Source organism: Neophocaena asiaeorientalis, unplaced genomic scaffold (genome assembly GCF_003031525.2).
Source record: "Neophocaena asiaeorientalis asiaeorientalis breed wild unplaced genomic scaffold, Neophocaena_asiaeorientalis_V1.1 scaffold91, whole genome shotgun sequence".
Lineage (NCBI taxonomy): Eukaryota > Metazoa > Chordata > Mammalia > Artiodactyla > Phocoenidae > Neophocaena > Neophocaena asiaeorientalis.
In genome coordinates, this window is record NW_020173198.1 from 8,543,237 (window position 1) to 8,571,171 (window position 27,935).

At 36.4% G+C, this 27,935-nt stretch overlaps 1 protein-coding gene across 5 annotated transcripts; it reads right to left on the reverse strand.

Moving 5' to 3' along the window:
- Positions 1-789: 789 nt before the first annotated feature.
- Positions 790-27,786, reverse strand: CCP110 (centriolar coiled-coil protein 110). 5 transcript variants are annotated; one of them, XM_024744528.1, is made up of 16 exons: positions 27,652-27,786; positions 25,905-26,656; positions 23,395-23,550; positions 20,028-20,156; positions 15,245-16,892; positions 13,106-13,236; positions 12,090-12,267; positions 11,394-11,533; positions 11,030-11,146; positions 10,368-10,469; positions 10,064-10,180; positions 6,942-7,015; positions 6,325-6,387; positions 5,595-5,654; positions 5,024-5,109; positions 2,614-2,666 (listed from the first exon to the last, which is right to left on the reverse strand). In XM_024744528.1, exons 3-16 carry the CDS (start codon positions 23,533-23,535, stop codon positions 2,614-2,616), a joined length of 3,039 nt encoding a protein of 1,012 aa, XP_024600296.1. In that variant the 5' UTR covers positions 23,536-23,550; positions 25,905-26,656; positions 27,652-27,786. The 5 variants fall into 5 exon arrangements, with proteins under 5 accessions (XP_024600298.1, XP_024600296.1, XP_024600294.1 ...); XM_024744526.1 differs by having other exon boundaries at positions 25,905-26,050; positions 27,652-27,744; XM_024744529.1 differs by lacking the exon at positions 25,905-26,656 and having other exon boundaries at positions 27,652-27,741.
- Between the last annotated feature and the right edge of the window lie 149 nt (positions 27,787-27,935).

Consider the following 27,935-nt stretch of genomic DNA (forward strand, 5'->3'; position numbering starts at 1 on the left):
CTTTTTTAAATTTTTTATAACCTACATGTATGCCCACTATGGTGTGTTACAGATAGCATTCCAACTCCACTTGCTTATTTTTTTTTTATAACCATTACTCTTCATTTGGGGGTAGGAGGGGGATTGTGTGTGGTTGTTCATGGGACAGTGACACCTGACAGAAAAAAAAATCTTCATCTCCAGAATGGGTCCTTGTTTTCAGCTCAGTATGAGTAATAGAGAGTTCCCAGTCAATGTACATAATAAACAAGAGCAAAGGGTGGCCACTAGAAAAGGGAGAGGCTGTTCTCACACTGCCTTGTAGATTGTCAAATGTAGTATCTCCTCGATAAGAGGTAAAAATGAGGACCGTTGGACTATGCTCACGTTAGATGACCAGGCAGCAGCAGTGGTTGGATTCTTAACGCTGTGCAAGTTGGCAGCTTGGTGTGAGCTTCAACCTTAGCATTCTCTCCCATTCGATCCGGCTAAGACATTTCCAGCTCCAGTGAACTTTTGCCCTCTGAAAAGTCCAACTCATGCAAAATCAAATGCCGGGGGGCTAATGTTACGGGTTACATATTAAATAGTGGGATATACCTTTCATGGGTCTTGTAATTGTAAAAAATTATCATATTATAATATTAATGTCTTGGCCACATACTTTTCAAAAGTCCTTTCTTTGGTAAATAAAAAAGATCAAATGAGATTTCTTTTAAGATGAAAAGTTTATTTTGCCTTTTGCCTAGAAGCAAAACTAGTGAAAATTAAAATTAAAGTATAAAAATAAATATAATTTACATTCATGGACATTCCACTCAAAGAAAAAATAACAAAAATAATATATATAAATAAAAATCCATTAAAAGCACAAAACAATGTCTGGCACTTTTATGAGAAAAAGCTGTGAACATTAAAAAAATTTATAAAACACACAAGCTTTTATCCTTAAAAAAAACACTCAAGTTTTGCATCCTTAATCTAAAACTAGTTTTATTTCTGAAACATACTATTTGTTGTAGCCAATTTGCATTACTGTACACAAAACTTTTAGCATCTGTTTTTCATACTGGAAAGACCCACAAGATCCGAGTAAGCTGTATCCTGAGTTTTCAGAATGATAAAGCACAATTTATCATATTAAGATAATTTTGATACACTTTGCCCACAAATATAAATTGGTAACTCAGACATTTTTGACTGTGTTCTATTTCTAATTTTCTGATTCACTCATTAAATAAATGATACATCTCAATAAAGAAAATCAAGTTTACACCCAGAGTAGATTACTATTTTCTGTCTACAGCTAGATGTAAAAGTTAAATTTTAAATGGAAAGGAAAATCGAAAACAATCTTTATCTCAACATTCTTAAGAGAATATTAAGAATATATATATAGTCTGCATTTTCAAAATACCAGTATCTTTTTAAAATTTAAGTTAGAAAGATTAAATGTACACATAAATGTTCCCAATTTTATGTGAGAAGCACAAAGCCCTTTTGGAGATGGCATGATAAATTAACAGTGACATTCTTTTTCATAAAATCATGTTCCCTTGGTAACACTTTTTGGTTTATATTTTAAATGATTATGTAAGTGATGAAAAACCTTAAACATTAGTGCCTCTTATGTAATGCAGACTTTAAACTAGACAGTATTATTATCCCATTTGAAAATCTGAATTTATCATATTGTATAGCCCTTTATTCTCCCCTAAATCCAGCATGCTAAAAAAAGCAGACTATGAAGAAATAAACAGACTAAATAGAAAATGTAACTGCATGCAACACGTTATTCTATTTTAAAGAAATAGATGTAATAATGCATTCATTCCTAAGCGCTACTACATTTAAGAACGTTGTGCTATCTTCCCCAAATTTGTTATACCCTCCACAGAAAGATTTTATAATTTAATAGAAACGTTTCTAATAGTACTAGGGTAACATACATTATTAACATACATTAAGCCTAACATTTCTGTGAGACAACTAGTTGCTGAGAGGAATGTGTACCTATGACCAAAATGGTGATGCCCAGCTACTCCTGTGGTGAATTTTTGGTGGACCACAATCAACAGGCAAGTGTTCTATCCTATGTGGTTACACTGTAAGTCCAAGAATATGAGAGATTAATCAGAGTTTTCAAAGTTACAAAATCGGGGAAAAACATTCTTCTGCAATAATTTCCCCTCAAACAGAACAGTATCTAGTTTATCAAATTCAGCAATCAGTGTGCAGAGATTAATGAAATTTGTATTTCAGAACTTATTTATAAGTTATCACACCTTTTCAATATTTTATAGAAATAAACGCAAATGTCCTTTAAGTTTACAAAAAGGTTCTCGGCGGACACCTGAGTAATAAAACAAACTTATGTTTGTGCAGGTTAAGGACAGAAATGAGCCAATTACTAAACGCTAATTTGTCTTCACCTGAAACTGATATTAAGAGGAAAATTCGGTGGGGGGGATGGGACTAGCCAGACTGACCAAAATATCCAGATGATTTTTCAGCCCTTTGGCATCACTTTGCCTGTGTAAACAGAGTCCAGAGTTAAATAAAAAGTCGTGAGCAGGGAAAATAATACGGATCCTAACCCTTCCCCCCTTTTTTATCCTAATGAATGTTGTCTTCTTAAGTTGTCGCAACATTTGGCTGCTTTCTTTGGATTTTTCCTGCATATACTCCTAAAAATAGAGCAAAACTATTATTATTTCTCAATGTAGTTTTTCTGTAATGATACCATTTAATGAGTGCTCACTATGTACCAAGCACTGAGCTAAGCAAAACACATTATTATATTTAATCCTTATGTAAAATAATCACGAGGTCAAAATTGTTACTACTATTTTAACAATAATAAAACTGAGACATAGGAGAGTAAGTCACCTGTGTAAGTAACAGAGCTAGAAGTAGAAACTCTGAGAACCCAATTCTACCTGATTCATTGTTTTACTTAACCATTTTGCATTACTGCCTCCTACTCTGCTTTAATTAGCAATTTCTGAATTTCACTGTAAACTCTTAAGTCAAGCACAAGACATCAAATGAATGTTTTAAAACATATATGAGATCAGAGACTGCAATTTAGTTTCTAAAAACTATAAACAACTTTAATTGCTTTGCAGCAAACTTTAACGCCTTAGAATTGTACTTCAGTCTAAGAATATGATAGTCTATCAACATAAAAATGAGTTTTCTATAAAATGCTTAATAAAAGGTTTGTCCTCCATGTAGGTCATATCAAAGCATAATTTCAAATTTGTTTGAAACATAATCCAGGCCATTAAAAATTTAAGGAGGAAAGAATAATCTTTTCAAAAGCAACTATGGATCCCTGTGTTGAGATTCATAGTAGAATTTTAGTCATAAGCCAAATTTTCAGTTTATGTAAAAGGATAAAATTCTTTAGTCTTTTTCAATTGTCTAAATATGCACTCACGTATAAATAAATCTTTAGGAAAAATTAGGAAAGAATTTTTGTACTTGTTTAGATACATATTAATTATACATGTTAATTCAAGGGTTAAGTACATTTTTATTAATAATTATGTTGCAATGCAATTAAACCACAATAGTTCTAGATACTAAACTTCATTGTACACATTAACTGCAATGACTTCCTATTCATCCTTTATACTGTTGCGTATTACTGAATAGAAACAGTAGTTGCTATTTTACTTATAGATTCACAGGTGACAAATAGTGGAGATGAAATGCATGAGAAAAGAATATGGAGAGTAGTCACTCGGGCAATAGACAACATTAGGCAAAGCAATACTAATTCCTCAATGATTTGCCAACTAGCTAGGATTTATTACAATATATAACACTAACATGAGAAAAAATGGAAAATGTCTTAAAATTCCATGTAACTTCACAAGCAACAGGTTTGATGTTTGGTCTGAGTTCTTCCAAATGGTTATCTTTCAAACCAGCTGATTCTAGCTCTGGAATAAGCGGGATTTTCAGCTCTGTAATCCCCTTTAAAACAACTCCATTGACTGTCACTCACAGTGAATTCCAAAAGATGACCTTTTAAATTATCCTCTATATATTCAACATTATGAATTAAACTCACTATATATACATGCAAAAGGTGAGCAATCAATTCAAAGTTGTGATCAATATCTTGTTCCCTCTTTGAACTTAGGTGAATAACATGAAAAAATTTATGTTGCTTATTCCCTCCTAATTTGGAGAAAATTACTTAGTAATAAAAGCTCTAAAATATGACTAATGGTGTATTAATGAGAAGACTAGAATTGATTAAAGATTTAATTTTAATTGCCTGGTGATTAGGTTTCTTTTAAATGTTTAGAAATCAGTCTAGTTAAAGCAAAGCATTTTGCAAGTAGTTTTAATGGATCACATAATTTTTGGTGAGTTATCACAGTGTCTTAACAAAGACACCTAAAAAATATTAAAACATTAGCTTAAGGGTTTTGCATTAGCTCAACACTGAATTTGTCTTTTTGCCACCATAAATAGGATTTTAAAATACACTTTTTGGCTTAGCCCTTAAATAATTCTCAAATAATGAACATAAAGAGAAATTTAGCTCAAGCTTCTTATTGAGCAAAAGATTAAGACTTCACCCCCTCCCATTTGGCATATTCACATGTGACCTTGTGGTCAGAGAGCAATTCTTCCCCTTATGTGCAGATACAAATATTCCTGGGTGATACACTTTCCCAAAGCTGAATAGACATGCACAGATTTAGACATCAGATCATTATATTTTACTCATTTATAAAAACTTTTCTGAGTTAAGCATGTATAATTCTACAAAGTTTTCAGATTAAAAAATACATAGTGTCTCCATGGAATTTACAGAAATCAAGATTGCAACCACAGTTTCACTAAGATCTCCTGACTGCCGCAAAATACTAATACAAATGATCACTAGTAGGAATGACGGTGAATATGCCAAAATTATGGTGGCAAGGAAAGACACTCTATCCCGCTGGTATGGCCTGGGTCATGGGGCAGCTTGTGCACGACTTTCTATTGAATGGGTTTCAGGAATTCGTTGGCTACACACCTGAAACAGGCGCTCTGTTAGGCACTCTGCTCTGTGAAGACTTCTGTCTATTTTGCACAACCCCCTTCACTGATGTCTTAGGGGTTCTAATTGAATATAAAAAAATTAATAAGTCACTTGCGTTAAGTTCTAAATGTTCAACATTCAAAAAAAGCAACCATACTGCATTAACCGTTCAAAGCACAATAAGCTTGAAAAGAATTAAGTCTCATGCATGTGCACAGTAAGGAAACTATACCTTTCCCTTCGTCAGGAGACTATAACCATGACTTATGCTTTGTTGGAGAAACACTTTGGTGATGTTGAACTTACTATGTGGATGTTTACATTATTTAATGAGCAAAATGGTATGAAATGAAAAGTAAAAACACGCCAACATAAGATGATAATTAAAATTTAATACACAACAGTACATCAGAGGGTTATCTTTGAACAAAACGTTAAAAGCTCTTCCTAATACGATAAAAAGATCACATTTGAAAATAGTTATCCTTTATATAAAAAGCTAATCCCTCTCAAAGCTAATCTTGATTTGAATATTTTTAAATACCCATGTGTGTTGAATTCTTACCCTTGTCTACTCAGTAGCCTATGAACAGGTGCATTCTGTCCTTGATTTGGCTGAAGGACTCTGTTGACAAGGTAAATAAAAAATTAATTCAATAGGATAAATTCAGCTTTTCCCCCACTTTCTTTCAACAGATGAAAGAAACAGTGAGGCAGAAGTCAACGATGCAACGATTTGGCCTATACATTATCACAATGCAAAACAAACTGACTACAGTGTATTAATATAGTGCTTATTTGCTCACCAAGAGAACAAACCTCGGTTTTTTTATCAGGAAAGAGATGCCTAACACAAGTATTAATCCTTGTGCTTTTAGATAATTTATTTATGTACTTTACAGAAGGAATTTTTCCTTTCAAACATCTGAGAAACAAAACATCACTCTTGTAAGAGCAGAAAACACGTCAGAAACATTAAGCTAGCTTTCTAAGGTTTTTAAGTAAGTATCAAAGACCCCTTGGACTGCAGACTGAACTCAGGACATATGGGGCTCAAATTTCCATCAGAGATAGCATGCAGAAAGCTCCAGGAACATCTGGTCTGGCACATGACCATGTATATGACCAGGTGTTACTATGGATTCTGACTCTGTGACCCTCCACCCCAACAGGGAGAGATTTACTGATGTAAAGTAGAACAAAGCCAACAAAAAACAAGCTTGGGATTTATAAGATTTTCTTTTCCTTAAAAGTTAAAAAATAGCCTCTTACTGAGACTAAGTGATTTTTCTCACCTTGTTTCAGAAGGATTTTGCTTAACCAAAAATTTCTTATTTGGCATTCCCATTTCTGCAGCTCTAACACAATATAAAAATAAGGACACACAAATAATGTATTTAGAAAGGGGGAAAACACATGATTACAAATGTGATACAGGATGACAGAAACAAATCATCATTTCAAAGTTGGTGCACTACTGAAAGACCTGTAATAAGCATACTAAAGACGAATTTCAAGAAAGAAGAGTTTTAATAGGATAGCTTCAGAGTATTATTTGCATTAAGTTTTTCCTGCTATGAAGTCTTTAGGATATTTGAAAAAGAATATATTTAAAAGATACAAAATTAACACTGAATATAAGGATTAAGTATTTTTAAGATTACTTGATTAGCTATCAATTACACAAGTTGAATGTTGACCAATTTATTAGTTAATACATTTATCTAAAGATAAAATCAGATTTTACCACCTGATTTTAAGAAAACTATATAAAGGGATTTCTATCACCTCAGCTGCAGAAGTGTTAACAATTCTTTATTTCTAATTTGAATATACAAACCAACAGTTGCTTAAAATTAATTGGCTTGATAATAATTAAATTAGAATATGACAAGACATGAAAAAGACTTACTTCATGTACTTCTTCCTATCAAGAGACTTCTGTGTTGCAGCTGAAAGAGCCACTCGTGGACTTTTCATTTTATCCTTTAAAATACAAAAGTAACATAAAGCTCTAGTGGTACCAGTAATACCACTAAAGTATAGTACTGAATGATCTCAAATTGCATGGAAAAGCTTCTCTTACTGGCATTCTGAGCTTTAATTTAGTCTTTACAATTGAAGCAGTCTAATTTTTTTAATTAATTAAAATTATTTTTCCCAATGAAATGGTGTAAATTTGGCTTTTCTTTTGCCAACCACACTAAGATCCCTGATTCAAACCACAGATCTCCAACACTCTGATATACAGTTGACCCTTGAACAACACAGATTTGAACTGCACAGGTGACTTACATGCAGGTTTTTTTTCAACAAATATATTGGAAAATTTTTTGGAGATTTATGACTTTAAAAAACTCACAGATGAACCACATAACCTAGAAATATGAAAAAAAAATTATGTCATGAATGCATAAAATATATGTATATACTAGTCTATCCTTACATAAGCATAAGGTGAGTGATATTTAATATAAAATTAATGTGTTAGTTTTCTTACTGTTTTATAACTGCTTTCAAAGAGTTACATTACCATTCAGTATGCAGGCCTCTCGCTCTTTCTCTCTCTCTCTGCCTCCCTCTCCCTCTCTTCTCTCTCAACTACAGCCTATCATCACAGGTATGTGGGGTTTTTTTAATGTAACACTGTTTCCAATACTGTATTATGAATATGACAACACTGTATGCCATGATTATAACAATTTATTCCTTAGTGTACAGGCTAGGCTACTGTGAAGCAATCATACTGATTACACTAGGTTCCCATAAATCAAACATATTGCTGCTTCCTCATTATCAATGCATGAATTGTTACAACTGTAAATAAACGTGAACTTGTTTTTCACATTATCTTTTCATTTTTTTTATCTTTTCATTTTTGATGTCTAATGTTAGTAATACATATAACATCTACAGTGTTTTGTATCATATAAGACAATATTGATATAGGTACTTAACAGACATGATTCATCTTATAAACAGACAACGTAAATTATGGTATTGATAAATACAGTACAGTACTATAAATGTATTTTCTTTATGATTTTCTGAATATTTTCTTTTCTCTAACTTATTTTATTTTAAGGATACAGTATATAATACATATAACATATAAAATATGTGTTAATTGACTGTTTATGTTATTGGTAAGACTTCTGGTCAACAGTAGACTGTTAGTAGTTAAGTTGTTGGGGAGTCAGAAGTTATACTGAAATTTCTGACTGTGGGCCACCCCTAAGCCTCCACGTTGTTCAAGGATCAACTGTTTTTCAAATTAATTTGGAGCCTCTTTTCTAACTCTGATTTCCAAAAGAGGTAAATGTACATGACAGTTTCAAGGAAATTCAATCAGGAGCAGCAGACAGTTTTTTATGAGTCATCCAAGTAATATTCAACACTTAACTCAAAAATCTAATCCCAAAAACAGTATGTAATTCTTGCCAATTTCTTTTAAATTTGTCTACAGATTTAAATATTATTGGTAATCCTGGGAACTACCTGTTTTAAGAATTGTAGGATGGGGGCTTCCCTGGTGGTGCAGTGGTTGGGAGTCCGCCTGCCAATGCGGAGGACGTGGGTTTGGGCCCTGGTCCGGGAGGATCCCATGTGCCGCGGAGCAACTAGGCCCGTGCGGAACAACTAGGCCCGTGCGCCGCCAACTGCTGAGCCTGCGCTCTGGAGCCCGTAAGCCACAACTACTGAAGCCCACACACCTAGAGCCTGTGCTCCGCAACAAGAGAAGCCCCACAATGAGAAGCCCGTGCACCACAACCAAGAGTAGCCCCCGCTCGCCACAACTAGAGAAAGCCTGTGCATAGCAATGAAGACCCAACTCAGCCAGAAATAAATAAATATTAAAAAAAAAAAAAAGAATTGTAGGATGGTGCTAAAGTCAATAAAGAATGATATTTAGTATCAATTACACCAAACCCAGAAGAACCTCAATGTGAAGTAATTATAGATAGATCAATCAATCGATTGATCTGCCCCTGGTTCCTATTAATATTTGGTCTTTGACCCCAGTTCCTGACACAAAGCTCCTAAAACCCTTTTAATCAAATCTCCTGAGTGATAGGAGCATCTTTTGTTCTAATGCTTGATCTTTGACTTCGGTTCCTAACACTGAGCTCCTAAATCCCTTGAAATTTCCCAGGTGATAGAAGCAATTTTTTTGAACCCAGGCCCCGACAGTGAAAGCACCGAGCCTTAACCACTGGACAGCCAGGGAAATTCCCCAAAGTATCTTTTGTTCTAATAAGACAACTTTTGGTGGGCTCTGAATGAGGGCTAGTCACCAGAAAGACCAAGCATGATTACAACCTTGAAACTTTCAGCCTCACCCCCTATCCTGTGGGGACAGGACAGAGGCTAGAGATTGAGTCAATAATCAATCATGCCTACGTGATGAAGCCTCCATAAAAACCCTAAAATACACATCCACATGCTGGGAAGGTGGCACACACCCTCCACAGGACAGAAGCTCCTGCTCTCAGGACCCTTCCACACCTCGCCCTATGCATCTCTCTATCTGGCTGTTCATCTGTATCTGTTACTGTATCCTTTATTATATAATAAACCATTAAATGTAAGCAACTGTTTCCCTGAGTTCTGTGAACCATTCTAGAAAAATTTTCAAACCCGAGGAGGGAGTCATGGGAACCCCACTTTATAGCTAGTTAGTCAGAAGCAACATAATTATTAATAAAATATACTTAACCCTTGAATTAACATGTATAATTAATATGTATCTAAACAAGTACAAAAATTCTTTCCTATTTTTTCCTAAAGATTTATTTAATGAGATTGGCATCTGAAGTGGAGGCAGTCTCATAAGACTGCCTCCTTGACATGTAGGATCTGATACTAACTCCAGGTAGATGGTATCAGAACTGAATTGAATTGTAGGACACCCAGCTGGTGTCAGAGATCTGGTGTGGGGGGAAAACCCACACATTTGGTAACAGAAATAATTTGTGAGTGTAAAAGAAATAGAGATTTTTTTTCACTCACTAGTTTAAAAGTCATGTAACATACCATTTGCCGGAGCATTTTCTCTTTGCGAACTTCTCGATCATGATGTAGAATAGACATTCTTTCAGCTGCATCCATTACAAAGAATATGTCATGAATACCATACAGGGCAGCTCGCAACTAAGTTCAAAAGAAGAAAATATTATACCCATTTAAAAAGATGAGGTTAGAGGTCAGTAGTATTACGTATGCTCTTATTTAGAGAAAACGGTTAAAGTTTTCATTGAAACCTACTTTCAGTGGTTCAGTGAAGGTAGAGAAATAAAACATTTCCATTTCCTAAGAGCCATGAGGATACATGCATTACCTGAGCTAACACTCTTTCCTGAAGAGAAGCATCTTGTGCTGAAACAACACCTCTCTTTAACGGTGCTTCCAACTGAAAACTTCTTATGAATTCCATAGTATCCTGAAAGAAATGCTCCTTCATTTTTCTAGAAAGATTTCATGATCACTGGAGTTTCCTTTTGTTCTTTTTCTCAGTCAAAACGAAATGAAGAACACAAAACTATTACATCAGAAGTCAAACAGCACTCACTTTAAAGTGAGACCAAAAAAATGCACAAATTACTTCGTTTACATATTTTTTTTTTTTTTTTTCTGTACGTGGGCCTCTCACTGTTGTGGCCCCTCCCGTTGCGGAGCACAGGCTCCGGACGCGCAGGCTCAGCGGCCATGGCTCACGGGCCCAGCCGCTCCGCGGCATGTGGGATCCTCCCGGACCGGGGCGCGAACCCGCGTCCCCTGCATCGGCAGGCAGACTCTCAACCACTGCGCCACCAGGGAAGCCCCGTTTACATATTTTAAAAAATTATCTGAATGAGATTAATCAATTTCTAAAACAGCCTACATTATGTGACTAAAAAATGTTTGATCTGCCTAAGTTCTGAACTAATTTGTCAACTCAGCTGTCACAACACTGACAGAAACTGAGACAGAAATGTAATACAATTTACACAACCCTCTTACTTTTACAGTTTGTCGAAGTTGTTTCAGTTTATCTGTCTGCATGAGCCTACGAGTAAGAAATCCTTTTGCTACTGCAGTTACTTTGTTAAATTTTGCTTGTACTTCTGCACTGAAAACCTAGAAGAAATAAAATAGACACAACATTTTAATAATCTGAGCATTATACTCAAGACTGTTTTTCTTAATCTATTACAATGAACTAAATTCTTCTATATGTTTACTCTGTGTAGTTTAATCTTTAATAAAAGCTAAGCTTTTGATGTATTGCAAAATATTTATGCCTCATTTGTACAACCTAAGATAACATAGCTCTTTAGAAAAGATATAGACAGACGTGCATGCATGTATCTTTAAGTTTGCCCACCTGAGACCATTTAGTTTTGGCCCTTCCAAAAGGTCTTGTTACTGAGAGTTTGGTCAAGCCACTAGTTGATGATCCCCAGAGGTAGAATGGTACTTCACTTGCAGAACCAAAGCTGTGTTGTAGGGCAGAACTTGTGAAACCTTGAGAAATATACATAAAGTATTATACTTGATGTCAAATAATTAGAATACACAGAACATCCAAATAAACATGACACTCATCAAGAATAACAACTCTGAAACTGATCCATAGCAGACTTAAAGTATTTATGGACTTTAAGCATATGCACCAGATGGATCTTTTCAACACAAACAGCATCTCAGGATAATTGAAGATGTGAAGATAAGCTCTTATTGGGACTGGGTAATTAGATGTAATTCAAGATCACTCAGGAGATAGCAAACTGTGTTATCACTTGAAGAATATCACCTGCTACTTGAATGAACAAAGACCAGGCTCTGAGCCAAATTTCCTGATATTTTCCTTGCTAAGGTGGCTTTTCTCGTGAACCTGCTCATTGGTCTTTGATCTGCTGCTATCATTTCATTTTTCACCAGTTTCTAAGAAGCTGGCAAATAGCATGGGTTGGATGTGGAATGACTTATAGAAAGGAGGTACAATTTTAAAGTGTGCCAAATAAAATATCTTACTATAGGATAATTTTTTCAAATGGAAAAGGATTTTTTTAATATTTACCAGAACTATTTGAATTTGAAGAATGGAGTGAGTCCACTTGAGACAGCACTGTTTCTAGTAAACCAGAGTCACTTATCTTTCTCCATTCTAAGTCCACAGCATTGCTAGTGCCCAATTCGGAGGCTTCCGCTGTAATCACCTTCTTCTCTTTTAACATTTTCTCCCGTTCTTCTATTTCCTGTAGATTAAGTTTATTATAATATGGTAGCTCTTTTAATTACATCTCCAAATAGTATTTTAGGCTCAGCTAAAAGTATGTATGATTATCAGCAAATTATTTATTTCAGGTTCTCCTCCCTCAAATAAAATTGACAATTTATTTAATTGATTTTGAAATGTGATAATCTTAAAACAAGTGTCCTTCCTCTTATGATATACTCTTACAGAATGCATATTTCAGCATCTACTTACAAAATACCTTTTAAAAATATTACAAATTTTGAATCAAGGATTCAATTAAGTATCCTTTTGATAAATTATGCATTTATTTTTAGATAAGGATCAAAATATTTTAATTCACATTTTGGCACTAAAAATACTCTCCATGACATGGGGAGGGGGAAGGGTAAGCTGGGACAAAGTGAGAGAGTGGCATGGACATATATACACTACCAAATGTAAAACCAATAGCTAGTGGGAAGCAGCCACATAGCACAGGCATATCAGCTCGGTGCTTTGTGACCACCTAGAGGGGTGGGATAGGGAGGGTGGGAGGGAGGGAGATGCAAGAGGGAAGAGATATGGGGATATGTGTATATATATAGCAGATTCACTTTGTTATAAAGCAGAAACTAACACACCATTGTAAAGCAATTATACTCCAATAAAGATGTTAAAAAAAAAATTGATAATTCCAAAGTCACTTTTTTCTTAAATCCAAACAAAAAAGTACTCTCCATGTATGAAAATCAATAACCCCCTTAGATTAAGATATACAAGGGTAACAATTATAAGTATCCTAAACATGACCAAAACTCCACTCACCAGCCCTATATCCCTACATTTTAATTCCTCACCTTTTGCAGTCTCTCCTGTTCCCTTTCCTGCTCAGCTATGAGTAGCGATAACTGCTGGGCGTGCTGCTCTTCTAGTCTCTTCCGCATTTCTTCGAAAGCTATCATCTTGCTTTTTAATATCTCCTCACCTTCTGAAAAGAAACATGTCCCCTCAAATTTAGAAAATTTAGTAATATCTGATGTTTTATAACATCAATTTAAATTACGCTTCTGACCAGAGAGTATTCCTGGATCTGACCCAGTACAATCAAGATACAGCCAGGTCCCCACTTTGAATCACATTCTCTTTGGCCCTCCTCTCATTTCATGCTACTAAAGGTCTGTATCTCATCACCCTAACCCACTCGTTCGACAGATCCCATCATGATCTGAACTGATGAAGCCAAGACTATGTGTTCCGTCCAATTCTCTTTACTCCAATTAACCTCACAATGTGGTTCTCATGTGCATCTCACCTCCATTTATTTTCTTCACTCCTGTCCTTCTCCAGGGTCTCTGGTATTGTAGCTTCTACTTTTGCTTTGTTTTACTTTTTTAAAATAAATGTTGCTTTGACAGTATAAAGCTACTCAGCTTGAGGCTCCAAAAAAGATTGGATATTAAAATTCTAGATATTTTAATTACTAACTAAAAAATTTATTAAATCAGTATGACTATGCAACCTACTGAATAGAAAGTGGTGTGACACTTTGAAATGTTGAAATATCAAGTATTACACAGATGTAGCACATAGATATTTAGGAATCCATTATAATTCAACTAAATTCAAAGAATCCTTCTTTCTAAATACACAGTCAATGATTTTCATTGAAGATAAGCGCATTATATTTGTCCTACCTGCCATGGTATTCTGATAATTTGTTCCTAAATACATTTTATTCAGCTACAACAATATGCAGTTGTTCACGTGCAATTTTTTTATAGGTGGGGGAGGGGGGCTGGAAAAGCAGGTGAATTGTAACGTTCAGCAAGAAAGGACAAACGCCCTCCACTCGACCACTCAGCCAACAACTGGAGTCCATTCAGCTCTACCTTAAAAACTTTATAAATGAGTGCCTGTCCAGGGGATCCCTCTCTGGGAGGTGTGCCCGAGGCAGGCAGCCAAGCTACGGGCAGCTCTCGGCACGATGCACTGCCACCCTTGCCCACTCTGATAGCAAGCCGGCTGCCTCCATGCCTGGCCTCATCTCACACGCAGCGGCCTTCCTCTTGTGAAAGCACTGCCAGAACTGCCACTTGGTCAGTCTGTGTCCTTTAGGTATTCACCGAGACAGCTTCTAGCCTGCTACGTCATCTACTTGGAGAAGCCAAGCTGGCTCCTCAGATATCAACTGTTTTTATTAGAGTGCTTATAAAGTCGCACAGGTGTTACGTAGTCTGCCCCAACCCAACCCTATTTTTCCTATAAACCTTGTTACTTTTAGGTGCAATTTTACAGAATACGAAGTTTTTTTCAGGAGGATGCATATCACATTAGAGTTGAAATGTCTGTGTCTAAAAACATGATTTACTTGATTTATATGTCTTCCACATCAGTAATGAAGAATTATGAGCCATGACAACAAAGTAAGGAGTAATAAAGAAGACATGTTTTAACAAGTTACTGTTAATATAACACTAGATGCAACAGAAAGAAATTTGAAATAATTTTCATTAATAAAGACACCACTCTTGAAACACTACTCACAGAGCCTTATTTGTGATATCTTCTCTAATAATTTAGTGTTAAAGTGTTTACTAAAGGGCCAACTACATGAAGATCTCATTACAAATGAAAGGGCAAACTGATGAAAATATTAGAAACCACAGTCCAAAAGGAAAACATCATAGCAATATACTGGATTAAAATTATGAGTGATGTTTCATGCAAGAACTTTTTCCTCCAGTCGTTAACAATATTCTCTATAATACCAAGTGGATTGTGAAAGATTCATAATCTAAATAGGAAAATCCTTTAAGAAAGCCTATCAAATGGCAGTAAACTGTAGCTAGTGATGCTCTCTGATAAATGAACAGATGAAGACAATTATAATTATTCTGCAATTATTATTATTATGACAATTATTAATTATCAATTAAAGGTATTAAATAGAGATGCCACCTGCTTGGCAGATATTAAACACTTCGAAGCTTTCTTACCTTTTGAACTACTTTCTAATATTTTATTCTTGTTGATGTAGACAGACCCCTTAAAGTATCTTTTTTCTGGCAAATGTTGCCTTTCCTGTTCAGCTATTCCAGTTGTTATGACATAAGGCCAGTTTTCTTTTTGCAAATTATCAATATCTAAATCAAGTCTCCGTTTAACTTTCTCAAAACTGTTATCCAAAAATTGTTCATTTCCATAGGACGCTGTAGGGGTGTCCATATGCAGTCTGGTATTCTGGTTTTGCATCAGTAAAGGAGATGGGTTTTTTACGTCGTAAGACTTATTCAGTCCCATTTGGAAATTGCAGTTTTTCTCTAACACATTGGCTGACTTGAGTCCACTCACAGTTCCAAAGTTTTGATTCACTATACATTGACTGGTGGCATATGGCTCATGCAATCTTTCCACTGCAGTACCTGTACTGTCCATTTTCTGTGGTCCTCTCCCATCAGATGTTAACTGACCTTCCATGATAGCAAGTCCATGAATAACTTTATTTTCTAATTGACTTCCTGAAGACTGACATACCTGATTTGATTTACCTAAAACCATTTCCTGTATGGCTTCAGATGTATTTTTACTGACATAAATCTTGCTTGAACAAACTCCTGCTAAATCAATTGGTAACTCTGGCACAGTTTCAGGTACATTTGTTTTTTCATCAGTTTCTTGAACAACTAAGTCTACTGCCTGTTCTTTTCCTTTAGGACTTAATTCACAAGCATTTATTGGGTTATTTATAAGTATATGACATGCTGATGATGGCCTAGAACACCTTCGATGCATTTTAGGACTTAGGCTTGGCTCTGGGCTAGGTAATTTGGCATATGAACCAGTAAGACTTTTGATAACATTATTTTCAGTAACAAAAGTGGGAATGCGTTTAAAATCAGAATCAGGCTCTAAAACAGTAGAATGGCCAGTTGGTATAGGTATGTCCACTTTAGAAAAGCTACCTAAAATGGATGTATTCACGCTGCTTGCTTGAGTGGAAGCACCTTGGAGAAGAACATTTGATTTATTAAGGCTTGGTTTGTCAGGAATAACTGAACCACAGTGCTTGCCCATCAACTGGGCCTTCTCCTTTTCACAGTCAGTCACTTTAACAGCATCATTTTCTTTGTCTGAATAACTCTCATTAACACTCCTCTTTGCACTACTTCTCAGACTGTGTCTAGATTGCTCTCTTTCTATATACTCCTTTGACTTTTTCATCAGCTTCTGAAGACTCATTATGTAGGGATCGGGAGTAACTTCCCCCAGAAGTGATGGCTCTTGTTCTTCATTTGTTGGAAAGAGACCACCAGAAATAAGCGGCTCTTGTGCAGCTGCTGAGGAGGTCTTTAGAGAAGCTTCGTTTTCAGTGTGGCTAATATTTGAACTATCACATTGCTTCAGATAACTGAATTCTTCTGAGTCCCTAGCTAAGTCTACCCCATTAGATTTAAATTGGTCCTCAGTATTCAATGGCAAAATTCCAGTTATCTTTTCAAACTTTGCTAAAGTAGAGTGTTCAGTAGGGCTTGGCAAGATATTTGGAAGTGTAGCAGGAACATTCAAGTTTCTGACTTCTGAATTAGAGTAAACTGTTTCAGTCTCCCACTGATCAAAATCACAGGCATTAGGTGCTTTTCTAACCTGAAAAAGGAAATTTAAAAATTATTATTTCCAGGAATTCCCTGGTGGTCCATTGGTTAGGATTCCGTACTTCCATTGCACGGGGCACAGGTTCGATCCCTGCTTGGGGAACTAACTTCACATGCCGTGTGGCTCAGCCAAAAAATAAATAAACAAATAAAAATAAATTTAAGAAATAAAAAGTAATATGTCCTGACTACACAAAAAGCCTTTGATTTCATTGTTTTCTAAAGTGAAACTGAAACTGAAGATTCAGAGTTCTAATATTTGAAAACACAAATAAAAACTCAGATGACCTTTTCTATGGTATTCTATATCACATGGAGCTCAAATTACTATAAAAAGCATCTACTGGTCATCCTGGCCTATTTATTAACAGATTAAAAGAGAATTCCTTCATGGTCCAGTGGTTAAGACTCCGCACTTCCACTGCAGGGGGTGCGGGTTCAGTCCTTGGTCGGGGAACTAAGATCCCACATGTCGCCAGGTGCGGCCAAAAAGAAAGAAACAAAGAGGGGCTTCCCTGGTGGCGCAGGGGTTAAGAGTCAGCCTGCCGATGCAGGGGATATGGGTTTGTGCCCCGGTCCGGGGGGGTCCCGCATGCCGTGGAGCGGCTGGGCCCGTGAGCCGTGGCCGCTGAGCCTGCGCGTCCGGAGCCTGTGCTCTGCAACGGGAGAGGCCACAACAGTGAGAGGCCCGCGTACCGAAAAAAAAAAAAAAAAAAGAAAGAAAGAAAGAAAAGAAAAAAAGTCACTTATCTAATCTGATACAAATATGAACATACGTGCATATATATTCATATACTCATGTGCAATTTAACCTTGGGATAGAAGCATTTTCGTCAGCTTTCTTCTGGTTGTATGTTATAACATCACCACTGCTCCTCCTATGAGAACTGTCATCTAGGGATAATAATGTGTAAGATAAATAGCAAGTAATTAAATTCCTAACATAGACGATTCCTCTTTAACAAGAACTAACTTGCCCAGGACACTGATTAAGCAAAAAAATAATTCAGTACCAAGACTCCTGCCTCCCATACGCTTACTCCAAATTTTAACTAAAATCCTTCTATATGATGAGACAAATTTGTGGTAAATGAAAGGTCAGCCATCGAGCTTAATACTTAAAAATTAAGAAAAACTTCAACTTAAAACCTGATTAAGGCAAATTTCAATTTGATTAGCTGGATGATCATTTAAAACAGCAACCTGGGGGCTTCCCTGGTGGCGCAGTGGCTGAGAATCTGCCTGCCAATGCAGGGGACACGGGTTCGAGCCCTGGTCTGGGAGGATCCCACATGCCGCGGAGCTCCGCAACAGGAGAGGCCGCAACAGTGAGAGGCCCACGCACCGCCATGAAGAGTGGCCCCCGCTCGCCGCACCTAGAGAAAGCCCTCGCACAGAAACGAAGACCCAACCCAGCCAAAAATAAATAAATAAATTTATAAAAAATAAAAAAATAAAATAAAACAGCAACCTATTAATGAGTTTTTGAACAAGCAAAATAAGTTAAAAATTTAATAAAGATGAAAACAATTGTATACACAAAAGATCCAACAGAAAACAATAAAATTACATTTTGTATCTAAATAACTCGACTTTGCAAAAGAACAAAAAGTGAACTAGGATGTTTTCTAAACATTATACAAGCATATATGAAACTGGCAGAAATCATTATCATATTGTCATATGAATACACTCCAGAATCCTGAATTTTAAAAGATTTTTAGGTTGCTTTGTATGTGTTTTTTTTCTTAGGCAATATGGCACTCATATTTTACCTTACAAATCCCAAGACATGGAATGATTTCCAGGTCCTACGCAATAAACAGTACAAGATCTACTTGGTCACAACCTCACGATAGAAATAAAACAAAAGGGATACATACTCATGACACATGTTCGCAGGTTTAAGTAAAATAAATTATTTCCTCAAAATAGCTAAACATTTCATATTTGTGATATTCGGCAGCCATGCTTTTTGTACATCACTAAAAAAGCCTTTGGTTAGACAATTTAAATAACAACAACAACAAAATCTATCAGAATCATAGGTTTTACAGGTAAAACAGACCTTAGAAATCTATTTGTATTATATAAAATTTCTCTATCTGAATAATTAATTCATTACTCTATAGTTCAACATTGTACACGTTCTATTAAGCAGAGAAAGTCTTTAAACTCAACAATAAATTCATTAGTAGTATATTTGATATATTCCCTCAGTGGACCAAGAATGATATGCCATTTTTGTTCCAATAATAGGAAATATCTAATAAATTAAAAACCCACCTTTGTTATGCTACTCACTACATTTTATAAACTCAATATGAGCAGTAATTATACTTTACAAATTAAAATCTACTACCCACAGAGAAATGAAGGTAGTAGTTAGTGGGAAATATCCTAAGGGTCATTGTACATAAATCATCTAGTATGAATTACACAAACCACAAACCCCTAGGATTATAAAAAAAATTAAAAGATGTAACCAGCGAAACAGGGTTATATAAGGCAGAAATTATTTGTTTTATCTAATTCACTGTTTTTAGTATGAAATGATCCAGACCTTAAAACACATTGTTTATACAAATTTAAATTAAATAAAAATCATTGCAAAGGTATAGATGTGTTGTTTAAAAAGTTTCAATTTGTATCTAAGATGCATCTAGGCAATTCTATTATCTAATCTAAATTGCATTTGTGTATCTAAGAGCAGAATTTTCACCAGAAAAAAAAATGGGGGACAGTTATTTACTTTAGCAGAGAATGAGAATAAGGTCATTGAGTCAATAGTCTGATTAGTTCAGAGGTAAACTACAATGGCCAATTCTATCATTTTATCACTGAGAATTCAATGTTTTTAGAGTCATAAGACATAGACAACAAGCAATTATACTCAGTGTATGGGTCCATTGTCTAAGTACCCTCTGATTCAAGTACTGAGCACCACTAACAAGCAAGTGAATTTTCTTTGGAGTAACTGAAATGGAATATCACAAATTATGAAGATTCTCAAGCTTAACAGTATATTGGTAATTAACTACTAAGGCAAATTTATTTCTGAAAAATTATCATCAATGCTTAATTCATGATTTCTTAATTATAATTTAAAAGAGCTTAAATTACACACCTGAACATTTTCTAGAATCTCCTGGACACGTGTCAGTAAAGCTCTATTCCTGTTAACCTGCTTTCTTCCTTCTACATCAAGTGCTTTCTGCTTTTCTTGTTGCATTTCCCTTCTTTTCTCAATATTAAGCTGAAAAACATCATAAATATGTAATTATTTCTCATAAATGTAAAAATATCATAAAATCAGGTAGTTTTGAACCAGAATGATTAAAAATGTGTACAACAGGTAAAACTATCTATAGTGAAAGAAATCTGAACAGTGGTTGGGGGTGATGACTGGGATGGAGCATATGAAATTTTTCTGTGGTGATGAAAATGTTGTATGGGTGTGAGTTATAAATGGATGCCATATATCAGAACTCATGGGACTGCTTTTTTTTTTTTTTGGTTGCACTGTGTGGCATATGTGATCTTAGTTCCCTGACCAGGGATTGAACCCATGCCCCGTGAATTGGGAGCACGGAGTCTTAACCACTAGGCCACCAGGGAAGTTCCCAGCATTCATGGAACTTTAACACTTAAGATCTGTGCATTTTACTGTAAGTAATTATTCTCAATTGAAAAAAAAAGTTGGAAGAAAAAAAAACTGTTCACGTATCAAATGCTCTGAAATGAAAGATAAAATTAACCCTATTGGCTACTGTTTTGATTTTCATTTGGTAATGTCTTACTTCACTGGTTCAGTTAGATTCTTTAGTTTCTAATCCTCTAATCAGTATACATTTCACCTCTTTGCTACCTCAAAAAAATGTCCAAAGGTGATAAAAGAAACAGAAAATGTTTTATTTGCCTACAAAATCAGAACACATATTTGGTTCCACTTCATTGTAACCTCCAATAAAAATGTAATGTACTGAAAAAAATTGAAGGCGTCCAAGCATTATTTTTTTTGTGTGTGGATTTAAGTCTTTATTATTAAGTCCTGGGAAGTTTAGTCACTATGTTAAGGAGTCAAGACTTATTTTAGATTTATGCAAATAGAAAACATGTCATAAAAAATTATTTCAAAGTTGCAGTATTTGACTATCAAATACAACCTAAAATCATGGATTAAGGTCCATAAGCATTAGATTTTGTTTATAAATAAGTAACTGATAAAGTCGTAGACCTTACACAACAAGGCCCAGACATTTTGGCCTATATTAAACTAATCAAGCAATATGTCATCAAGTAGCTGATAAAAATGTTTTAAAATCTTTTCTTATTTGCATGGTACCAAAGAATCATTCCAGTTTACTTGCTAATCAAAAAGAGAAAAGAAAATGTATACCTTTAGAGTCATATGGCAGTCTCCACTGTAGAAGCAAGTGTTCAAACTACACATTACTAATAGACAAACAACTACACATTATGTAACTTCTGATTTAATTTAATATGAAGTACATGGCATCATCTCCAAAGAATTCTTGCTAAAAATGTTTAACCTGACTCTAACCAAACTATTAGGCTAATTTCCAGTTTATAGGAACTACAGGGACTAGAGGGTAAGTTAAATGTCACCATGAGGAAACAATTAGACAAATCCAAAATATAAGGCATTCTGTAAGATCTCTTTAAAAATTTACTATCATAAAGAACAATTTTTTAAAGAAATTAAGGAACTGTTCTATGTCAAAGACATTAAAAAACGTAACAAGTGAATGCTATTTGTGAACTCTGACTGGATCCAGACAATAAAAAAGTTATAAAAGACATTTTCAGCACAAATAGAGAAATCTGAATATAAATAGAATATTAGATGCTGTTAAAATTATTAATTTTCATAAAGTGTGATATGATATTGGAGTTTTATGTAGGAGAGTATCCTTATTTTTAGAAACTGTTTACCAGAATATTTAGGGGAGAAGTGTCATGTATCTGTAATTTTCAAATGGCTCAGCAATAAAACAAAAAAAGTTTTAAATAAAGCAAATAACGCAATAAAGTGAAGACAGCAAAAATGTTAAAAATCGTTGAATCTAAACGGTAGATATGTGGGTAGTCACTGAACTATCCTTTCAACTTTTCTGTATGGTTGAAAATTTCATTACAAAAAGTTGACAGAAAATATCGACCTTTTAAATCCTGCTATACAAAAAGAAATATATTTAAAACTCTCTTTCAGTAATATTTTCTGATTTGAAATAACGTCACATACATTTATAAAATATTCAATCAGTATCAAAGGGAAACACGATGAAAAGTGCGTCTTCCCTCTCATCTGATATTCCCTCACTCCTCCCCAGAGAAAGAAGATAACAGTCTTATTTAAAAACCCAAATAGTTAGCATATATTGAGTACCTACTATGATCTAGGTAGTGTTCTAAGCATTTTAAATGTATTAGTTCGTTTTCCTCAAAACAGCCCAATGAGGTAGGCACTATTTTTTAGCCTCATTTAACAGATAAAGAAAATGGACCTCCAAGTTCACACAGCAGGTAAGTGGCAGAGCAATAATCTGAATCCAGGCCAGAAGGATCCAGAGCCAGGCTTTAACTACTACTCTATGCTGCCTCTGAGAGCATGCTGTGTCCAGTGATTTACAGCAGCTTGTGAAGATCCTTCCATGCCCACACATTAAGATCTACTGTACTCATTTTAATGAGTCTATAAAGTGGACCAGTTAGTTAAACTAGTCCAGTACTAATGGACATTTAGGTTGTTTATCAATCTTTTGCTCTTTTAAACAATGCTCCTATAGCCTTACACAGACTTCTTCAGGCACATGGATGAGTATAATTGTAAGATATTCTCCAAAATGGAATTGCTGAGTCAAAGGTTATATACACTTTTAAATTCTGATAAACACTACCAAACTGCTCATCAAAAAATAAAATCAACCGATTCTCTCAGCAAAAGTGCATTTTAAGTGCCTCCTCCCCACAAGCTAAGAAATACTAGGTCCTGGTGGCGCAGTGGTTGAGAGTCTGCCTGCCGATGCAGGGGACACGGGTTCGAGCCCTGGTCTGGGAAGATCCCACGTGCCGCGGAGCAACTAGGCCCCTGAGCATGCGCGTCTGGAGCCTGTGCTCCGCAACAAGAGAGGCTGTGACGGTGAGAGGCCCCCGCTTGCCACAACTAGAGAAAGCCCTTGCACAGAAACGAAGACGCAACACAGCAAAAATAAATTAATTAATAAACTCCTACGCCCCCCCCCAAAAAAAAAGAAATACTAGGTCCTATCAGATCGCTGCCAATCAAATATGTTAAAAAAAAAAAGCAAAAAACAAAAAAAACCAACCGCTAACTCATTTGCATTGCTTTACTTATGAAAAGGGTCAGGCATCGTTTTGATATTTATAAGCCAACCTTTCTTTTGTTTTTCTGGAACTACCTTAGTGGTTCACTATAGAAAAAAAGATTATTTAAAATCAAAAACATTTACCAGTGGAGAAAGCACAGCCACTCCATGGAAGCGAATAAGTGAGATGCTTTCAGACTGGACAGGTAGAAAGCTCTCTGTGGATAGTGATGCTTCTTGGATTCTGGCAAGAATTTTCTCACAGAACTTCTCATACTCTTCCATCTTCCCACAATCACACTACAAGAGAGAAAAAAAGCCATTTTTAATGTGCTGACAAAAATAGATCTTAATTTATTTGGCAAATTTGTAGGGCATTGAAATATTCCTAGAATTCACAAGTCCTAGAACTGGCTTTCCCAGAATTGTTTCACTGATCAGGAGCTAATTCTTGGGTATAGGAAAGCACCTCAAGACCCTGCCCAGTCAAGCCTTGCTTCATTATTAAATATTTCTGAAGATTTGTACATAATCAATCTTTAAATGTGATTAGTTTAGAAAAGTACTAAGAACTTAGCAATGAAACCTTCTGAAAGGAAACAAAGTTCTATACAACCTAACTAACTTCAGTTGTAAAACATAATATTATCTTTTCTTCAGGAGGACTTATCTACACATCACAAGGAAAACTAAATAGGACTTCCCTGGTGGCAAAGTGATTAAGAATCCGTCTGCCAATGCAGGGGACACAGGTTCGAGCCCTGGTCCGGGAAGATACCACATGCCACGGATCAACTAAGCCCATACACCACAACTATTGAGCCTGTGCTCTAGAGCCCGCAAGCCACAACTACTGAGCCTGCGTGCCTAGAGCCTGTGCTCTGCAACAAGAGGAAGCCACCACAATGAAAAGCCTGCTCACCCAACGAAGAGTAGCCCCCGCTCGCCACAGCTAGAGAAAGCCCGCACGCGGCAACAAAGACCCAACGCAGTCAAAATAAATAAATAAGAAATCTAAGCACAAAAATGTGTACCACGGTTTATTAAAAAAAAAAAAAAACCTAAATAATACAAAGGTTGGAATGCTTTTGTAGCCAAAAAAAGAGACAAAAGGGCTAGTTAAATAAAAACTGGTATTTACTTTCAAAAGTTCTTTTTTCTATCATGGAGTCCAAAGTCTATTACTTGCATACCTTAAGAATATAATTTGACTCCACGATAACTGAGCAAATCAGTCGGAAGTGGAAAACAGAATCTACTGGCTCTCATATTAATTCACTTTACTGTTAAAAAGTGGAACCATCACCAAACCACTTAAAATAATCAGTCTAGTAATTTCACAATTTCTGGGAACCTGTGATGGTGGCTATGAAAATACAAGGTAAAAGGAAGAGTTAGATACCAAATTCATTCATGTAGCAAGTGTTAAATATTTGATTGCCTGTTTCCATAGCATTATGTCTGGCATTGTTTCCTTTAAATAAACAAGGGAAAGGGAAAGGGAAAGAGGGATATCACTGGACACATAACCAACAACGATATGATCTGTGAAAACAGAAAAACTAATACAATAATGCTTCTTTAAGTGTTCATTTTAAAACAATTAATTAACAAATAAAAAAAGAGAGAGGGGAGGGAAATTCAATTCATGACGTGGGATATGCAAACATGAAACAAGATACAATACGAAACTGCCCTAAGCCTCAAGGTACTTAAAAATTTAGTACGCTAACGTATCAGGGACAAATAATATCACAGTTAGAAATGAAGAAAAATCATATTCAAAATTATGATTAGATTATGAAAAAAGATATATTGCTACTTTTGACCAACTCGTAGTCTTATTAATAGCAAGACTTCTTCCTACCATCCCATCAATTCTAATTATTTCTACATTCATTTATGCAAACTGAGAGTTTAATTTCAAAGAAATGGTTCTCTAGAGTGTAAATGAGATTATTTTGCAAACTTATATTCATAAGACAAGCAAAAGTAAAAAACAAAACACCTTAACTGCATGATAACCATAGCAAGGCCTCCTTTTTTAATCTAGCCTTCAACCCACATTATATCTTAACAATCAAAATAGGCATAAGCTAAGATATGAGAAATTCGAATGACCCCATTTCTACTAAAATACTTCAAAAGATTTTTTAACACAACCCATGCATCCAGCATTACAAGAAACCAAAGCAGATTAGTCATATAATTAATGTAATATACTTCCAATGGACACACAAGCAAAGAATGGAAGGTCTGGGAAATTTAAGGAAATAAAATATCTTTATGGCAAAAGTTTTATATTTCTTTCAACAACATCATGTAAAAAATATGCCTCATTGCTTCAGGAAGTTAAATTCACATCCCTTAAACAGCATATGTTTGTCATACATATTGCAGACATACAGCAATATATTATTATTACAGCATAACTTACAGCCTATAATAAGGTATTAAACATCCAAATACAAGTCTAATATGATGATTATGGAAATTACCAAGTGACCCTAGAGCATGACTGGATCACTCTCATCCTTTAGTCTCAGCTTGGAGGTCTCCTCTTCTGAGGCCATCCCTGATTATCCCAACTAAATTAACCCTGTGTCATTCACTACCACACTACCCTGCTGTTTCCCAATTTTCATAGCACTTACCACTATCTGAAATTATCTTGTTTATTTCCTTGGTTTTTGTCTTTCTTCCTCCACCAAAATGTAAGCTCCATAAGCACAGGTACCTTCTCAGTCTTGCTCACCACTGAATCCCCATTACATAGGACAGTGTCTGTACACAGTAGGCACTTCATAAAAATATTGAATAAATAAATTAGGATAATTAGCTCAAACAATAATGTAAACCAGAAAAAAGAAGACAGTGGACTACACAGCAAAGAAGCTAGCAAGGAAGAATGGAATTTTGAGAATGACTGTTTCATAGATGACCCGTTTCTCAGAGAAACTGGTACCTCTAAACTGCAAAGGCAACCATTTTAAAAGCGAGTGTCTGTATCTTATATGATTAAGCAAGAGGGCACTTCACTTCTCACGCCACAATTACCCCTGCCAGCAGGGTTTTATTTTAAGGGAGCCTTGACTACAAGGCCACTCCAACCACAAATCTGCTGCCCCATACTTTACCAGCAGGCATTACTGGTCCACTTGAATTAATAATTTGTTGGCTGCATCAAGTTCAGACATACCCTGTCTTCTCCATTTAGACGATGATCCTTCTCCAAATAAGCCTCTTTGCAAACTCCATAGACTAATGATTCTGCTACCTACTCCTTACCAGTGCTCTATCAGAAATGTCACTGAAGGGAATGGTAAAAGTAACACAGAACACATCTTGCCTTGTTGTCAGTTGTTAGCTGGTGGTTTACCCATCAGTCATCCTAAAAACAAACTTCCTGTAGAGGCAATAAAGGGGAAGGTTCTTATTCAGGCACACACACTAGCTGTATGTTCTTGGTAATTCACTTACCATCTCTGTCTCAGTTTCCTCATTTGTAAAACAGGGATAATCAAGAGTATCTATCTCAAAGAGATTCTGTGAGGATTCATTAGTATACTGTAGGATATGCAGACAGCATCAATAAATGGGAGCGACTTTTATTTCGAAGAGGATGATGATGACTATGATTTTTTTTTTACTAGTTTATGAACTCCTGGAGGGTAGCGACAGTTCTTGGTTCCTGGTAAGATTCAATTTAACTTAAAAACGTAAAAAGGGGGACAACAGCTTCCTCATTTTGCTGTGTCCAGACCCCTCCCCACTAAATCAATCTCTAGGTGCCTGCCATTTGCCTAAACTGGGGGGTAGGGAACTGGGATTATAACCAGATAGAAGCAAAGGGTGGGAAACACCCAGTAGCATCATGGGTAATAAAGAGAATTTCCTTTTTTTCTTCATGCTTCTGCCCCCAGAGAATCGCAAAGGCAGAGTAAACAGCGCTCCTAGGGTCTTTGCTTGGTGGTAACTGCCGTTCAGAAACGGCCAGGGCACACCCTGGGGATGCTCCCCTCGCCAGAAAAAAAAAAGGCCCAACCACTTTTATCAACAGGAGGTGGTTCCTCGGGTCTGGCCCGAGTTTATTTACTGGGGACCCTCTGTCCTCACCCTAGCGCCCCAAGCCCGCCTCCCCCAACTCCTCTGATAAGGCTCCATCCCGAACACCCACCAGACGGTGCCAGCATCTGAGCATCACCTCCGCGCCCGGTGCCGCCGGCCCCCGGGATATCCGCCTCCGCCCACCCGGAGCCTTCCCAGAGGCTCGAGGCCCAAGAGCCCGGCACCTTCGCTCGGGTTCCGTGCAGAGCCCGCCCTCACATAGCGCGCCAATTCCGCCCGCCCTGCGGCCTCGCAGCCGGACCCGCTGAGTCAAGGCCCCTCTCACGCACACACCTGTTCTCCCACGGCCACGGCAGCTTTCCTCCCCTCGCTCCGGGCCTTGGCAGGAAACAAACTGCTCAATTGGTACTGACTGAGAGCAGCTCCATCCACCGCCGCCTCCTCCTCCTCCTCCCCGCCATATTACGGTGCTCAGGCGGCAACGCGGGCTCCTGGCAACCGCCGCCGCCGCCGCTGCCGCCGCCGTCCGGACTCCACCTCTTGGGGCCGGCACTTCCGTTGGTTGCTTCCGGGGCGTTGGACCGGTTGGGCCTCCAGAAAACTACAATCCCCGAGAT